General features: G+C 35.8%; 1 protein-coding gene across 16 annotated transcripts in view; it reads right to left on the bottom strand.

Moving 5' to 3' along the window:
• Positions 1–19,259, bottom strand: part of UBR3 (ubiquitin protein ligase E3 component n-recognin 3) — a 333,487-nt gene that overhangs the window by 169,109 nt on the left and 145,119 nt on the right. For all 16 annotated transcript variants that reach the window (XM_080398882.1, XM_080398880.1, XM_080398881.1 and 13 more), the window contains 5 exons: positions 10,757–10,940; positions 9,143–9,277; positions 5,545–5,649; positions 5,183–5,282; positions 1,450–1,526 (listed from right to left, as the gene is read on the bottom strand). In XM_080398882.1, the coding sequence (XP_080255008.1) occupies positions 1,450–1,526; positions 5,183–5,282; positions 5,545–5,649; positions 9,143–9,277; positions 10,757–10,940 (601 nt within the window). The remainder of the gene's footprint in view (positions 1–1,449; positions 1,527–5,182; positions 5,283–5,544; positions 5,650–9,142; positions 9,278–10,756; positions 10,941–19,259) is intronic.

Below are 19,259 nucleotides of genomic sequence, written 5' to 3' on the forward strand. Positions count from 1 at the left end.
TTTTCAAAAAAGGAAGCATTCAAAGCTAGCTCTATTTCTGTTCTGATGTGCTACGCACATAACATATCTCAGTTACACGCATGTTGTATTTTCAGGTCAAAATTTTTCAGATCAAAACCTGCTTATTTCTTTGGCTTTTTATCTTGAGAATGAGTAATTTCAAGCATGATGGGAAAAGAAATTTCGTGCAATTACTGCCTTTGATGGCAATTATTCAGATAAAACAGTAGTGTAAAAATAACTTCTAATAATCAGAGTTCAATAAAATATTTCATAGTATGTCCATTATTGCCTAGAGGAGTATTTTCTAAAGGTTTCAGAATGTCTCCAACCAAGGTGATTCCATAAATAATGCTTGCACAGTGGTTTCTAAGGTATCTTGTGTCTCCTTTGTGACGTAAATTGGTTGTTATGGAGATGGTAAAGTATCAACCATTCTTTGTGACACTGTGCAAGATCAATTTTGGATCCGTTACAGCAGCTTCTTTTCTCTGCTCAGCTATAATCAGCCTTCCTTAGCAACAGAAATAGATATATAAAAAGTATAAAATGTTTTAAACCAAATGTTTGAATGACTTTTAATGTTTGACATACAGAAAGAGATCTGTGTGCATCTGTAACAGATGCAAAATCCTTCCCAAATTCCTCAAAATTCAAGTAAGTCTAATGGTCTTCAACATAAATGAGGCTGCTACTGTTACGAAGGTTTAACAACTTACAAACAAACCACTCCTTTTTCATTCCCTATTTTTAAATTTCATAATCTATACCTTACAAAAGTACTTTCTGTTTCTTAAAGTGGGGAGGGCAAATATGTTAACATCTTTCACCCCAAATTTAGGGAAAGTACGTAAGGGACAGTTCAACAGTGTGTTAAAACTTTCTAGACCTTCACGAAATAGAAGGAAAAGGGTTCTGTCTGGAGAGTAGTATGTAAAATATGTTCTAAGACACTTGGCTAGACCACCTGTAGATTATTTTTCTCCATTTTTAATCTATGCTAGGTCATGTGCCTAAGTGTGTAGGTCCCCAGTCAATGATAAAGTTTAAAGAACACATAGCTGGGTCAGGGTTCTGCAGAGTCCCATTGCAAGACAGGAATGCAGGAATTCCTGCTTCTCCTCTCAGTCTGTATTTAGAAGCACAGACAGGCACACCAAAACATACAGTATTTCATTGGAAAGTCATAAAATTTTCAAGGAAACCCTCAGTTATTTGAAGATTATCTGTACTTTTATGGAAACATCACAGAGACGAAAATAATGAAGATTATTAGAAATCCATTCTGTATATTCTAATATTACATTCATTTTACTGAACTAGATATAAAGTAGAAACACAGCCACAGGGGAGGGAAGAAAAGAGAGCCTTTTCTCCCACTATGTGGAAGTGGCAACAAAATGTACACTGTGACGAATGGAGATGACCCAGATAGGAACATTTGCCTACCTCAGGTGCCATCCAAAAGGGTGTTCCCACTGAGGTGTTTCTACGCAGCCGTGTGCTGGTGAGCTGGGCTGAAACACCTGCAATAAAACAGATCCAAAAAACTTGGCTTCAAATTCATTCTGTCATCTCATTGGTTTATTTCAAGTATCTGGAAAACAAACCCCAAGCCTGGGAGTACAGCGGCAGAACGCCTGGCCAAAGTAGGTGCAGCATTTGTACTGAATTCTTTGATTCATTTCAGCTTGCTGTTTTCATTCAGAATTGCTGAGAGGTTTTTTGTGAACAACTTTCAGAGTGAAACACTTTTATTCAAACTCGAAAATTCAATTAGCACCTAAATATGATAGACTTCTGCTGTCTTCATGAGTACAAACAGGAACTATTCAAATTATGACTTGACTTCAAAACTTCTGCTTCAGAAATTTACTCCCTGAACAGCACTGGCAGGAAACTTGGTCACTAGAGTATTTGCAGAGGCTCCTGTTCAACAAAACATTTATGCACTTGCTTAAACCTTTCTCTACTGAGAAAAGCAGGAAGCTCAAGCTCGTGCTGTGGCTTGTACTTAGGGAATTAAGCGCATGCTTAAAACAAAGCTTGTGATTCAGTGCTTCGCTGATTGGGGCTGGACTACTGAAGCACTGCTGAAAAAAGGAAGAAAGAACTAGAGTGAAATCAAACAACATTAACAAATCAGAATGAACCTTCATTGCAAATCTTCTCCTGTGCTCTGGTCAACATATAATTGAATTGTACAGTTCAGGAGCATTTCTAAAAGTTGACATTAACCCAATATTGATTTAAAAACCTATTTCTCCTTAACATTGTTTAAAACCAAAAACCACAGCGCTCTGTTCCTATGGCATTGCCCAGAGACAAAAACAGGCAGAAACATGTAATACACAATGCCTGATGCCAATAAATAAGAAATCGGGACTCAAGATTTGTAAGTTAAATAATTTAACTGCTGGCTCCAACATTCAATTCTGTACTTTTCATTTTTCAGTGTGATTGCAAGTCTTCAGTGATTTCCTGAGTACTGCTGTGAAACAGTTAATGGCTAGGACCTACAGCAAGCCTCTGTGCATTTAACTTTGATCTCTCTTCAGCTAGCTGAATTTGTAGCTGCTACCTACGGACACTCCCAAACAGTGCAGAATACCGAAGAGCTGAGAGAGGGAGTCAGCAGGAGACTGAGCGAGCACGACTGTAAATGAATTATAAGTTGCGGACATTTTGGGTCGACTTACATTGTTACCAACATTTATTTAAATGTATCATACTGTCGAGAGCAGTTGAGGGAAGAAATGTGTGTTACATTGAAAAAGCAAGCTCTACAGTCATGCAATAAAGGAAAAAAAAAAGCCTCAATTAAGGCTAATTGTGTAATCTTCTCTGTGACCCAATATCCATATGTACAGCCCTGAATATTAAGTAATTTTTTTTTTTCTTCAAGATTCTGTCTCATTCTGTGGATAGAATGGATAGCATTCACTGAATAGGTAGTCACTTAATATTTTTTTAATCTCCATCAATGTGAGTTCTAGTCACTTATTTAGTATACCCAATCCTATACTAAATTTAAAATTTTTATTTTCCTTTTGACATGTTTCCTTCCCTCCTCATCAAACAATAAATCTCCTTAACATTCCTGCAAAATGGGAGAGGATTATTAGTTCCAGGGATTAACCTAAAAATAACCAAAGCATCCACTGGTTTTGGGTACTTAATCTGAGATCTTTCAGTTTTCAGACACTCCACATGCTTCAAGTAGAGCTGTAATAGATCTCAGCTGCAGTTCAAAAACACTTAGCTCTTCTGCAAAGGAGGACAAGATGTTTCAGAGTGGCTCTTGGGAAAATGAGGAACAGAGTGGACAGCTTAAAAATTTTGGTTCAAGTGACCTAATATCACAGAGAAACACTGGCAGAAGCAAGAATAGTCTCCAATTTGATGCCATTCAACTGTCTGAACTGCAAGTCCCTTCTCAACTCACATTTCTTACTACCTATCTTCCACTTTCTGCAACAAGACAAACAGTTCTACAAACAATATCACCTGTCATCAGACCTAATTTATTCCCAGAGTCCCTTCCATGCCTACAGCAGTGGGCTAGAGGGGAAAAATAGCAACTTAATGAACGCTTGCTGCCTAATGCTTCTTTAGTCAGGAAACCCACAGATATGTGGGCATTTCTTGGTGCTTCCTAACGGTTAAGTGTTAGGAAACACTTGAGATATAACTCATGTCTTTTTCTGAGGTAGTCATATTTGTTGTGATTTTCCAGCATCACTGTTGAACTTAAAAGGAAAAAAAAAAACCCACCCTAAAACTTAAACGTGGAATCAGAGAGAACCATGGGACACCACAAAGGCTGGGATTCCCTGTTTCCTTGAATGTGCCCCTTAGCATTGCAGCAGACTGATCTGCCCATGGAAGCCAGAGGTCTAAACCTAGCTTCTGCTGCAGCTAAGGCCTTTGATACATCTCATGAAAACATTTGACTTTGGGGAGAAAAGCCAACTTTTTGCAGAATGGAGTAGTTACAAACAAAGATCATACTGCCAAAATTCCCCCAAATGAGAAGGGATCTTCTTCTCTTGTACTGGGTCAGGGACTCACTTGAAGTTTTGCTTTAGGCCATGTTTCTCCCAGCACTATTTTAATTGTTGCCTTCACCATTCAACATAATGAATTTCTGTCCCTAGAAGATACTGAAGTATCTCATTTCCCAACTTACTTTAGCATCTTCAATAGATTTTTATGTTAAATTTATAATACCATGACAATTAGAGTATTAAATTTCCTTTCCAGTGCATAAATTTAATATTTTTTGAATATTTTTTTTTATTACTATTTGCAGAGGTTTTTGGCAAACCATTTTACACTACTCTCATTTTGTGAACATTTTTCTCTACCTTCATGCACTGCTAAACAAAGATCTGTTATTCACACAACCCTATTCTCAATGACAATTACCTTATGCATTATACGGATTCATTAATAAATCATATAACTAATAATCTGTTTGTTGCCTTTAATAAAACTGTCTATTCCATTGCATACATATCTGACGGACTTTCATTTCTTATTTTTCTAAGTGCATGTTTAAATGGGGAAAAAATTGCTGAAGTGAGTACTGGCAGCAATTTTATTGCCAAGTCCCTTTCTATCTGTCTACTTGTATCTCTCTCTGCCTGCCTCTCTTTCTCTCTCTCCTGTTTCTTGTGATGTTTCCAGACTGGCAACACTCAAATCTAACAGCAATAATAACAAATTAAATGGATGTTGGGTTTTGGACCCATGGGACCATTTTACCTTCTGCTCAGAGGGGAAAATATATGCTTAAGGCTAGCAGAAGCCATTTATAAGAGAAGAATGTTTCCTTTTCATATGCAAAGGATAGAGTATCTAAATTTAAATTAGGACAAATGCCCTGAAACTGACATACCTTGTGAAACGTAAAAGAGCTTTGTAAATAAAACGGTACCTTCAGAATTATTTTTAATATTTAAATTATTATGTTTAAGCTTTTAAGTTAAAAGTCTCTTACTGATTTTCGGTTAGAATTTTTAGTCATCAGGTTTCTTCTCCATTTTTCGTTCTTAAAATATTCCGAGTATCCTTTTGAAAAAGTGTCTCACTATGGCATTCTGCCTTCCCAGGGGAAAGTAAATTGATGCCTTTGGCTAAACTGCATGTATCAGGAAAACAAATGGGAAGTGGTCATTACCAAAGTCAACGAGCTTGACTCCACCTTCTGTTGTCAGGAGAATGTTGTTCCCTTTCACATCACGATGTATGATCCGGTTATTGTGTAAATGCTGAAGGCCCTATATACCAGCAGTAACAAAAATAAGTTTACTCCCTTATTTAAAAACAATTACCCTACTATTAAGGAATGTAATGAAGACAATCTGCACATACTCTACAGAAACATCTGTGCACTGGATTACACGCTTGAAACAACCCCTGCTACTATAATAGCCCGCATAATATTGTCAACATTACCATACTTTATAAATGGAAAATGTATGTATGAAATGAGTAAATTGCACCCTCTGCTGTCATTACAAGCCCAATGAACATCCTTACCAAGAGAGCACCATATAAGATGTATGAGATTATAGCTTCGTTCAACCGTTGGCCACACTTCAGCAGGCCTTTGACAAGCTCCGTGACAGAACCTCCATTGCACAGCTGTGAAGGGGGGAGTTGGGGGTAGGAGGGGAAAAGCAAGACAAGCCCTTTGTTACGCAATATACTGTTTAGGCTGTAAACATCTACCTTGTGAAACTGCACTACAACATGAGTCAGGGAACAACTAGATTTTTACCTTGCAATTATTTATGCTGTCACCCCACCTTAGAACATTTTTTATTAGTAATGTTAATAATAAATCACAGCAGCCTGGGTGGGGGGAGGGAAGTGAAAACTGAAGACTATGAATTGTAATTTATAAAAAGTAACTAAAAATCTAAATATTATGAACAGGACTGTATCTTGCTGTTAAAAGAGGATTTATAAGTCCAATTTACATTATTTAAGTATTTTCACAATAACACATGCATTGTCTTTTTGAAAAACTGCTTTTGTGCAAAGAAAAGGCCAGACAGAAAAGATGGATGCACTTGATAACTGGTAGGCAACAAATTACAGCCATTTTAAACTTTCGCTCCATCAATGCTGCTGCTGGCAGGCAATATAAAGTAGACAGAAACCATATCTCTATACTCAGGTTTGATGCCATGTGCTGCCAACAACTAAGATGAAACATTCTGATCCAGAAAAGCAGCTTCTTGCAAGCATTTCCCACTAATGGGCTGCTGTACATCAAAAGAGGAGAAAAAGTAAAATCAGAATCTTTATAAATATGTTTTCACCCACACCATTAGTTTACTGTCTATGCCCTTCTAAGAAACTATTGGCTTCTTTCCTTTCTCCTCTTTCTCTGTCCTTTTCTTACTTTAACATTCATAATTGTTCAACAACAACATAAAGGTGGGAGAACTGATTGCCTTTCTTTCATTTAATTTTTTCCTCTAAACCCGTTTTTGCAGCCAGCACCCTTACCAATGTATCTGCCATAGAGAAATCACATGCATTTTAACACAAGATCTTCTTATGTTATCAGTATTAAGTTTAAAATACTACAGCATAAATCAGGAGAATGGTACCAAAACAGAAGTTCTACAATTGCATCTCTCAAATAGCTTTATGGATTGTGTATAGGTTCAATCACATAATGTCCACATTTTCCTTCATTTATTACTAACTTTCCTTTGCATCAAAAAATTTCACTAGCCTAACAGTTTTAGTTCATGGAAAGGACCAGATCACATGATGAACAAGACATCCTTTATGAAAATAAGTTCATGAAGCAAAATTTCATCACTAAAACCATTGATGAGTTCTGCAGGAATATGACTTCACTTTTTAATTTATTAGTAGTGAATTTTATCTTTCTTTTTTTTTTAATAAATTAGGTGGTAGCATCCAGCTAAATACTAATCATAAAATGTACTTACAGGAGAATTTCATCACTGCAAGGCAGAAAACCCATGTTTTTCTTTCCATGCTTAACTATTTGCTGACAAGCCATTAAGTCTTAAGATTTTTGTTTACTGCTTTTATTGCACTTAATGTTCTATTGAGACAGGTTGTACTAAACTTATCTCTAGCCTGCAAATGAAAATACAGAAAAGTATGCCTTCACTTAAAAAAAAAACCCCAGACTTCTCGGCATTGAAAAATGATACAGACTGACAGCTGTTTGGTAGCATATGTTAAATGAATGACTGACTGAAAAATACATCCCACAAACACTACTGCAGCTGTCAGTGACACTGTTCTTGACAGTCAAAGAGCCGGGACAAAATAAACTTGTAAACTTAAAGTATTACTATTAGGTATAAAGTGATAAAGTGGACTGATGCACATTTAGATGGAAAAGTAGGGAAACTTGCTTTACAGTTGTCTGTGCTACACCTGTCCAAGAATTGCACAATCATAAAAATACTTAAGGTGTCCACTTTTGCTACCCTTCTTCAACCTAGTTATTTCTCAAAATAAGGTCCTGCTTGTAGTGAGTAAGCATGGCAAAACTGTGCCTAAAGGAAAAAAAAAATCCACCTTTTTATTACAAATTTTGGAAGTCACACACATCCAACCAATATATTTCATCAAAGACTCAGGGACCAAAGTCTGAGTACTTTATATATTCCTTTTACTGAAAAAGTGTCGTTAATTTATAATATAAAAATTAACTGCTACGCATACATAAAGTTGCATTTAAATTCCAAGGCAAGAAATAGTTTACCTTGTCTGGTAAATTTATCCATATAAGGAAATCACAATTTTTTAAATGTCATATTTCTTTAATACTTTGAGTAATGTGCACTAAAACACACCTGAAATGAACATACTTCATTGATAAGGTCTCTACAAACACCTAACTCTCTCAGATTCTATATTCAATTTTGTTACATAGAATACGTCATGACTTTGTTAAAATTTTGTTATATAGAATATACAGAATATCAATATATATATAATACCACATGTGATGCAATTGTTGGATACACTACACTTGTATTAAAAAAAGAAAACACATGGGAAACCAAGCCCAAACTCAACACAAAGCCAGCAGGCATACAGAAAAAACAGTATCAAAATAAAAATATTAAAGCTCCTTTTTTAATAGTTACTGAAATTTAAGATTAAACACATCCAAATGTTTTCAATCAAGCTACATAATTCTGCAACAGATAGAAGTTAGATGTATTATTGGGATTCCAAAACTTAAAGCAGAAATGAAGATTCCTTATTCCGATTCCAGTCACCATTCAAGAACAGAGAGTGGAATATCTAAAATTATCAGTAATTAAAAAGTTATTTAAAAGTAACTAAAGTAATTAAAAATAAAGTAAATATTTAAAAAAAAAAAGTAATTAAAACGAACACTAACTTTTACTGGTCTAGATATAACAGAGAAATGTTTGAATGGTCTGTTACTGCTCATCAGTCTATGCAAAGCTCTGTCTTAATTAAGCCTAGAAAACATCTAGAAGAAATGCTCATCTTGCAACAATCTTTGGCAGTCACTTAAGTGGCAACAAGATCACCAAAATACACTTTTCATAGCAAGAGTACTGATTGCCACTGAACAAGAAGAGTTAGTAGCAGGCATTTCTGGTGCTACGTTTCCAACAACTAGCTTCTAGTTTTGAATTACCATAAAACAGACTTTCCCATTACATTTTCTCTGTTCACTTTTGCGATAGGCAGCATGTTAACTGCCCTCTATGCTACTACTTCATTGTCTTTTGCATTCCTCTCAAGTGCTTGAGCTCTCTAAAAGTTTAAAGAAATGTCTTATCTAATGTTTCCTCCAACATGAAAAAAATCAAGCTCCTTTTAGCCAAACCATTCTTAGCAAAAGCATTTTTTTGTTTTGGAGGCTGAACATAGCAGCTTGAATAGAAATAAAATGTGAGGACATTCCCTATTAAACAAACTTTTAAAGTTTGGGTGTCATTTTCAACAGTAGGCTACCACACATCATCTACCACCAGCCCTTTGATTAACAGCCCCTATAGGACAATCATGATAGCCTGTGACTCTTCTGCCAATAAAAACCAGAAACCCAACGACATTTGCTAGTTAAGATGTAATGTTATCAAAATGTTTTTACCTCAAGTACTAGCCAGAGCTGTCCTCCCACATACTGATCTGCTTTGTAAAACATCCCATAAAATCTAACAACATTAGGATGATTGGGAAGAAACTGCAAAATGTTATATTCTGCTTCAATTTCTTCATCTACATCCTAAATAAAAAATACAAACATACAGAACAAACATAAAAACACAGGAAGTCCACACAAAGCACGAACAAAGTCTCATGGATAAAAAGAACCATTTTTTAATTAGTTTGTACTTTTAAATGGTTTTACTTCAATGCAGCTGAATTCAATCCACACTAAATCATGCAATTTTTTTCTTATTTACATACAGAAATGTGAAGTATATGTAAAGCAAGCAGTTATTCTTCAAGGATTCTTTCAGTGCATAATATACTTAACCAGAAAAGTAAAAATTATACTTAACTTTCATCAGTTGTAAATAAGAAAATTACAAATGTATTATTTTTAACCTGGTTTTAAACATGCATATTTTTAATGTGTAAGCTAAATGTAAAAACATGAACCTTTGACTTGTTCTTTTTTCTGTGGTCATCAGATGTGACCAAACACAGAACAATTTCACAAAACCTCAAAGGTGTCATCAGGAAAAACAAAGACATTCTTATGAGGAAAACATACACACCAGAAACAATTAATAAGACAAAACAAAACCCATGAAATAAGCAAATGTTACTAAATATTTGTTAATGAAAGAATTCTGTGACAATTACAGAATACTGTTTAATATCAACACAGGTCACAACTTAGCACAGTATATAAGCACTGAATCTTTCCTTGTTTCTGCACAGATCGTGACTATTACAAAATCTAAGCTCTTACTATACATTTTCCTTTTTTTTGCATTTTCCTAAAAAGTATATGATCTTATTTATTACCTTCTTCAGATTTATACAAGAGAACATCAAGACAAATTTCAGTAGTGGTGGATGACAGAAACGTAACTTTTTGAAGTAAATATTTTAGCCCAACTGTCACAATCAAACTCCAGCTTGATCCACTCTGAGCAGCTGCCAATTAAACCTGCTATTGAGAGCTCAAGGGAAGCTAGGCATTTAATACCCATTAAAACTGGAGCTGGCAAAGAACTACCTCTGAGAATTCGGGGTATGCTCGTCTGTTCTTATCTTAACTATTGCCTCACAGTATTATCCACTTAGATAACTATAAAATACGCTAAAGTTCACAGTACTTCTGTGATGGGAAAAGTAATTATTTTAAGAGAGTACACAGAATAAATTAAGAACATTAAGATTAAGGCCATCTTGTATTTTCCCTGCTATAGCAGACCCCTAAGAAGAATGCCTCTGTGCCGCCTTATAATTTGCATGCTCCAAGCACAAATATATAAATTTGTTCCAGAAGAGTTACACAGAACTGAAAAAGAAACTAGGTAAATACTGTCTTCAAATAATATACAAGATTATGAAATTTAAAGTTGCAGCTTTCAGGTGCTGGTACCAAATGCCTTATGTCAATGCATTCTGCAAAATTGTTCCCTTCAGGATGCTTTCAGTTTCTTACATATTTGATTTACATTTCAACTCTGTTTGAGAATTCTTCTAAATTAATAATGAATTTACAGTTTAGTATTTTTTTACTTACACTGATAGGATCCAGAATCTTTACTGCTGCCAGACTCCCATCTTTCTTATTGGCAACCTTATAGACTTTACCGTAAGTGCCTTTCCCGATAGTCTCTATAATTTCCCAGGTATCGGAGGGATCAGCTAATGATTCTAGCCCAATCATTCTGGAGTTATATTGAAACAGTCCATACAATGGCTTCCTGGAAAACAAAGAAGACACACATACAGTGTGAAGATCTAAGTAACTCTGTACTAAAGAAGGCATCTTATGATAAAGAAATTGTCATAATTTGAGAAGAAGTACAGATAGAATCACAAATGAAAACCAGACAGAAAGATCACTAAATGAAGGAATGAGAATAAAACTCTGAGCACCACTTTTCTTTCCTTACTTTGCTGTGTATATTATTTGCTTGAAACATTGCTCCATACACTGCATCATTCTGAACGCATTTTAACAAGTTCTGACAAAATCTGATCCTTCCATCTACTGCACACTCTTTTAATGGACATTTTATTCATTAAATGAGGCCCTATTTCTCATGCATTTAAAAGCTATGTTGTGCTTTTGACATACTTTTGTCTAATGCTCCCTGGAAAACTGCCAGACGGGCATTCAGTAGGTACAACACCTCATCATAGCTGATATACCTGCAACAGGTCTATGTATAACTAGTTTAATAAAAGTTAAGACTGGGCTGGCTGGTATCATAAAATACAAATCAACTTGGTAATAGGCAACAGTATACCGCTGGGGTGACGTTCATCACTGAAGATGTTTCTCAACAATTGCACTTGTCTCTGTTTCTGAATTTCACTGAGTGTTATGATTAGCTACACTGCTTGATTGCGCCTCCACTTTCAGGAGATCTGGCCAGGGGAGTCATTTCCCCAAACACTCCTGCATGACATTTGGATCACTGCAGCCTATGAAAAGGGCTCCTTCCTTGGAATTACATAGATCACAAGTTCTGGTGATGAGGAAAATGACAATACCATTTTAGCATTTCTTCCCAAGTAGTAAGAACCTAGATCTTGCCCCTGAACTGGTATTAGAGAAAGGAAAGATGAAGTTTAAGATGAGATTAACTTAACCTTCTCATATAACTGATTGTTAGGGAAGCTGACTGGTTTATGGTTTCTCTAAGAAATAATACTATTTGCCTGTTTGATGGCTGTCAGTAGGTAGACAACTTCAGCTACCTATATGCTTAACTAGGATATGTAAAGTCTGAGATCCATGAACAAAATGAAGCAGATAAGTAAGAAAATGATCTTGACAAAAGCAATTGAGGACAACACCATCACTGACTGCAAAAGCTCTTGATTTTTGGAGATGGATCAACTAGCACCTCAAACATATGCTTGAATTTTAAGGTTTGAGCCATTTCTTTCTAGGCATGTCTGATTATCTGCAAACCTGCTTGAAATAATTTTAAAAACCTGCTGTCTTATTTACCTTGTCACTTTCCAGCATCAATGGCAACCATCTGGCATGAGAAATTTAGCTAAAAATGTAAGCCTGGCTGGGGAAACTGATAAATAAGGAATTAAGCAACATCTATCTAATTAAAGAAATAATTGTGCTTTCTGCTCATGATAGAGAAAAAAATGACCTGTGTGCAAATCCACATGCAGTGCAGGTCTGTATAGCAATATTCAAAATGGAAGCATGTGTATAAACTCATTTGCACGCTTTGTTCCTTTCCAGAAGAAATTTTTAAATTCCTTTAGATCCTAAGACAAAATGTTTACATGCTGTTAAAAGCAATTTACCATATAGCAGGCACAAAACATGCTGTTAGCAAAGTCAGGTTAGAAGTATCATCTCTTTTTAAATGATAGGCATTCAGAGAAAACCTCTATTATCCCTCCTTGGTTAAAACTGCATTTGCACCAAAGATGGTGCCAAATAACATATCAAATTGCTTTGGTCCCTTGACCCAAAAAAGGCAAAGAAACGAAGGAAAAAGAAGGGAAGAAGGAAAAAAAAATGACATTTATTTGTTATGGGTCAATAATGTAAGTTATTAGGACAGTTTCTCACTACTCGGATCCAATACAACACGCTGCAAATAAAGAACAGTATTCTGAACATACGCAGTTAGCACCGCAACAGAGAAGCAGGTCAGGTGAAAGGCTTCTTTGAAATCAGCAAACAGACTGTACTACATGCATTGAAGACAGCAGCCACAGACATGCAGCTCCTGATAAGGCAACCTTAAGAGCAAGGTTTACCTCCAGGGCGGGGGAGTTGGCAAATACAAACAGAAATTGGAACAGTTGCACCTCAGGTTAAAAAACCTCAACATATTGAACAGGTGTGATTTTAATGCTTAGGAGAAATGCTACAGACATTCATGTGCAAAAACCAGAAGAATAGACTGCAAACAGATTTGATGCAACCTTGTAATAAAAAGGAGAAAAAAATACCCCCAAAATCCCTAGTATTTACTTTACTATCACTATAACAATGACGCTATCACACAGATTGTCCAGAAAATGATCCATGGTATTCTTTGTACCAATGTAATATTTATTACGACGCCTCCCTTCAAGCAGCTGTTGCAGAAAAATAGTTTTTTCCTTAAAACAAAACAATCTAGTGTCACTGCCTGCTTTTTTTCCTGATTAAGAAGTAACTCTTAAAATGGTAACTCCAAATTTTCAAAATAGATTAATATTTCTTTATACCAGAAGACAATGTTGACAAAATAAAATCTAACACAAAATTGTTACAGATGGAGTCCTGGTGGAGGACTGAAGAAAAATTTTAGTGAGTGAGCATTTCTATGCATTGTGATAACAAGACAGCCTTTGCAGGTAGCATGTTTATGCATTACATGGAATCAGATTTGCCAAATATGTACCATAAACCTCTTCTAATTAAACTAAAACACCCTCTTCTTGAACTCAAGCAATACATATCTAAATGAGGCTTTGTATCTGTCATCAGTGAAAGTGCCCATTGCACAAAACAAAGTAACCCTTATGACATTCTCCTATGATAGATGTGAATGTTTTACAGTACAAAAAAGCAGAGCAGTACCTGCTATTATCTTCAATATTGTAAAATCCGGATTTTTTTTTTAAAACACAAAATGTAAACTTCAAAAGGAAAAAACTGAAGTTTTAAACTGAATTTGTGCTTTTCTTTTTCCCTGATTTGCTGAGCTTCAGAAAACAAAATGGCCTTGTTTTAACAAGGGCTGTCATTCACTTTTATTTCTACAGCGGAAAGTTCTGTATGAATGCAACCACTTTTCCAACACCCCCATATTCAGAAGACTTTAACACTAAAATGCTGAAGCTGAAATTTCTTTAGGAAGACATTTCTCCTTTCACTTCCCCCACGTCAGGCCTCACACCTCTCCGGGTTTTGAAATTATGTACAGAGAGTGGCTTCTAGCTGTGAAAAACTTAGCAATGCCCTCCCAAGAGGGAGCCTCAACCTATTAGAGACCTACTGATTACAAGTATTTCATTATTTCTGCCACCAGCTGGAGAAAACTTCTCATGGTTAAATCTATTCCATGCAGGCAAGCAAAATAGCCCACACCAGATGCTGAAAAATTACACTTTGGCAATTAACTCTACTGGATGGGGAACATCTTACACAAAGCTATTTGCAACTGCACACACTTATGCTATCTGAGGAATGACTACATGCTATCAACAAGCCCATAGTGCTCTACCAAACCCTGTTCTGGATACTTGGGAAGAGACAGAATGCAAAGCAAAAGTAAGGACAACTTGATGGAGTCTAGTCAAACTGCTCTCAAGCTGAAATAGGGACAAATAGCAAGATTATTTTTTTTAAAGCAGAGATAATATACTAAAAATAAATCTTGCAAAAGTTGATCAACCAAGACAAAAAATAGGGTAAGACAAAAAAATTATTAACAAACAGCCATTGGCAGGGTTTCTCTCATTTATCCATGAAAAAATATATTCTCTATCAATAAAGCACATTTCATTGGTTTCCTCATAACATCTGGATTTTTCTATTTTGATAACTTTAACAGTCAAAACAAATTAAGTCAGACCAGGCATGACAGACTAACTTAGATGGCAGTCAGGCAAATGTGCAAATAGCATTTATCTATATTTAAAGAAAATATTTCTCTGTAAGATTAACATTAGAATCTATGATTGCACAGTATTATCCCTTCCTTAACAGTATCCCTAAGAAAAATAATCTACATGTATTTTTTGATATAAATGATAACATAAAAGAAATACAGGTTATGGACAGTGCACAAATAATTTTTCAGTCTGTGAACTACAGCCTTCCAATTGTATTCCAGGGCTCTAAACAGCCTCAAAATAGCCATCTGGAAAATTACATTGTGTCCTAGAAGTTCTACTGTGATCTTCACCTGTGTTGTGAAAACAAAACAAATAGCCCAAACCCTGTATAGAATAACTACATGCATATTTTTTAATGATACGATTACTTCTGGAATAAAATCAGCAACTTTTCCTCACAAATTTATTATCACCACTATCTTTCTCAAAAATTATAGGGACAAAAGGGACTCATAAGCAAGAAAAACAGTGCCAGAAATAGCTATATAATTACTGTTTTATTTTCAGTACGGCCTCACTCAACTTCTACTCAACAGCAATCTGCCTGTTGCCTTCCAACACACACCCTTTTCTAGCTCGCAGTAAACTGAGACATCCATAGAGGTTTTGAAATTAGTAAGAGCCTCACTCCACCCTGCTGCTTTCTAACACTCATGGTTTACAGTACTAGAAAGTTTTGAATTCTAATATAGCCATTAGGGATTCCAGTCAATACTAGTGAAACAAAACCGAACATACAGTTTCCAAATGAACAATTCATGCACAGGGCTAATTTTTGCAATGTTCTATTTGCCTAACCCCTCTTGTCTCTCTTGTGAAACAGCTGGCTTGTACTCTTCCGGCATCTACACATACTGTGTAAGAGTAAGAATGTCGTATTAAAAATTAAGATATTTCACTATTTGTAGGGAGCTCAATATTGCTTCCATACTAAATGAATAACTCATAGATAGAAGAATTCAGCAGGTAAAATTGACATTATCAGCTATGGCTTCACCCGGCCATGACAGCCCCTATTCTGCTGGCTAGTAATGGTCACACCCAGACAGCTACCTAAGAAGCAATTGTTAGAGGAGTTAATGAACCACCACAAGGCACAAGAAAATCAATTGTCAGAACAGCTTCCTCTGCTAGTCTCCTCCTGCTGTTTCTCACTGGCTAGGTTAAAACAAAGAGGATGTCAATATCTTGAAATGAAGCATACAAAAGAATCCATCAACATACTATCCTGTAACTGTTCTCAATTGGTCTCAGAGAGACTGCAGAATGTGATGTGCATAGTTCTTCCCAGGATAAAGGTCAGTGATAGAAGGAGATGAAGGAGAAGGATAAAAGTATGTTCAAAAGCTGTTATTGATGCTATACAACCTACAAACAAAAAGAACCTTACTTCAACTGATCACATCTTTTCACTATGCCAGCGTAAGGGAAAAATAGGACAATCCAGAATAGAACTGCTGCTGTTCATAGATGAAAGGTAGATCCTTGAAAACACTCCTGCTAAATTCAGCTCACAGAACAAGTCTCTTGAATATACAAACCATGAAACTGACTTAGTGGGTGTTCATTCAAAATGAAGATGGAGAGGACGTAACTGGGAAAAATGTTCTCCCAACTTAAAACTTCTTTAACTTTTTACAGATTGTGCTTACATACACTCCCTTTCTCTACATGAAGTCCTTTAAATTTGGGAATATCTTTGTTGCTTTCTTTCCTTCTTCTTCGTCTATATGGATGGACTAGATAATTTAAGCTTTTAGACTTGTAATATGAGCCACAGGGCCAGAACAGATTGACAACCAGTGGCAACAGATTGTGTTGGACACTAGGTCTGAGGAAAGCGTTGTGAATGCTTGCTCCCTTGTATACACTTTCAGCTCATCACAGCATAAAACACAACTCAATTCCTAGGATCAACCATAATAAACTGACCACAAAACAGCTACTGACATCATGGCACAGAAATCTAGATGTCACCTCATTCTCTAGAAATAAAGAGAAAAAACAACTTGATTTTTGAACACTTTAATCAAACAGTGAAAATCTCACACCACCACTCCTAAACCACAAGCAGCTGTAAGATTGTAACATTAACTCAAATTCTTGGATCAAATGTTTGAGTCTAAACCAGAAAACTCTCCATTAATATCCTGGAGTATGCATGGTAGGAAAGATGTATGTGCCCTGTCCAAACAATCCACTTGCATGTTTTCATTTAGATTTATTGCATCATAATCTGTTGTATAACAAATTTTTTTTAAGTAAACTCTTCTTTTACTTGTATATTTATGAGTAAAGCATTAACCTTTGTTCAATAATGATTGCTCATTTCTATGTTGTTCATATAAATCAAACAGAAGAGTAGTCTGGGTGGGCAGATACATCCTCACAATCAGCCAGTTTTGTAAACAAACAGATCTAGAATGCATGTAGGCAAAGGTAAAGTACAGCTTGGCCTCTGACCAGCTCCCCTACAAATCTAACACTGCTTTTTATGGGGCATGCATTTTCAGTCTTTCCTGAAGGACTGTGTCAGATCAGGAGGCACTGCTGAAAGAAGTTATTTTACTCCAGAACTATTTAGCACCTCATCCTGTGACTCCCAAGCAAGTGCCACAACACTCTTGATAATATTCCATCTTCCATGGGGTTCTGGTAGCACTACTGGCATCTTGGGCCCTTCAGAACTGCATCTAAGTTTTTTCCTGCTTCCCAGAACTCATTCTGAAGTTGCTTCTCTCTTACCACTGGCTTTGTGTCATCTGTTGTCTACAACAGTCATACCAGTTTGCTTCACCTCAAGCCATTTTCTAGTTGAATGGGATGGTGTAATATTAAAGAGATCTGCTTAGCATGCACAGAATGGACCCATGAACTTTTAAGTTAAATTAAACACTGCCTCAAATCTACTGCATAATCAAGAACAGAACTCGCAGCCACTGGAGGTTTCTAGAGCAGGAAGGTCTTGAAGATGAGGGAGAACTCAAACCGCTTCATCTTTTTTAATAAAAATGATCACTAGTACTCCAGGAAGTTTCTTGGTGCTTTGATTCTTCTAATTAATCTTCATTGATGTCAATGATGTTATATTAGTAATAAAATTTGTTTCTGTCAGAACCATTAAATTCTACTCATTTTCAGACGATTTCATAGATACAACATGATTTATTCTGGTCTGCCATAGCTGAACTTCTCTTAATTTTACGTGCCCAAAAGCTGAACTGTAGCTAGAGTAAAAAGATTTGTAAAGAGCAATTCACAGAACTAAGCAAGCCACAAAGCAACTTGTTTCATAAGCAGTGAAACTAATTTGATAAGTTTTCACCTTATTAATTTCATACCATCATAATAATTATCATTCATTCTTTCGTCTGATACACCCAAAAGACAACATCTGCTGTAGCTAAGCTGGAATTCTTAGCATGATGGTGGAACAATACAAAATTAGCAAAATGTATTATTAAGGGAAAAATGACACTTCCAAGGTTTCTGGGAGGTACTGTGTATTTTAAAAAACCCTATAATGGAAGCTGGGATGAACAGAAAAAAATTGTATTAAATTATGAAGACCAAATGCTTTGCTGAGCTTCAAGTTATTGCAAAAAATCACATCCTGTGCATGGTAAAGCAAGTGTTTTTGCAAAGTTGTTTTACCCTGTGAGGTAAAGGATATCTTGCTACTAACATAGAAAGCAACAAAGAGTTCTAGTGAAATTTTGAGTACCACTAGAAATAAAGCCCCTGATCATTCATGAGGAACTATAATACATTTCATTTCTTTGACTGCTAGTTGATCAGTTTCATATCTACAACTCTGAGGGTCAAATATTGAATAAAATTATGTATCTAGTCAATTACCATTATATAGTTCATAATTATTACATTATAAATGTAACAATGAAAAACAGAGATACCAAAAAAATACTAAGCGGAAATTATTATCCAAGGCTAGATCCAAATATATGAAACCCAGTCAAGATCAATAACTCAAACAGAAAGTTCTGATCAGTGGCATTTCTATTGCAAAATTGCTATTTATATTAGCCATATAAAGAGAATTCCAACTAGCAAAATACATTAAAGTAGTTACAAATGACTAACAGCTAACACATCAATTTCACCTCAGGCTGGGATCTCAGGGCTAAGATGAAGTTTATAATGCCATGAGCCCATTCAGTTATAAACTGCAGGTGGCAAATAAAGTGACTACAAGCTACAGTCCCCATGTGTGAAAAATCAATACCTGAGAAGGTTTTCTCTGCCTCCTTTGGCAGCAATTGAACAGGGCAAACAAAATGTATGTGTTGGTGTTAAAATGGAAGGATGAATGGCTATAATAGAATGATGACCCTTAGACCAAAACCACGTTCTTCAATGCAGTCTAATCAGAAAAGCTTGACATGCTTTGTGTACAGATGAGGAAAAAGAAA

The sequence above is a fragment of the Falco punctatus genome (assembly GCF_963210335.1).
Source record: "Falco punctatus genome assembly, chromosome: 8".
NCBI lineage: Eukaryota > Metazoa > Chordata > Aves > Falconiformes > Falconidae > Falco > Falco punctatus.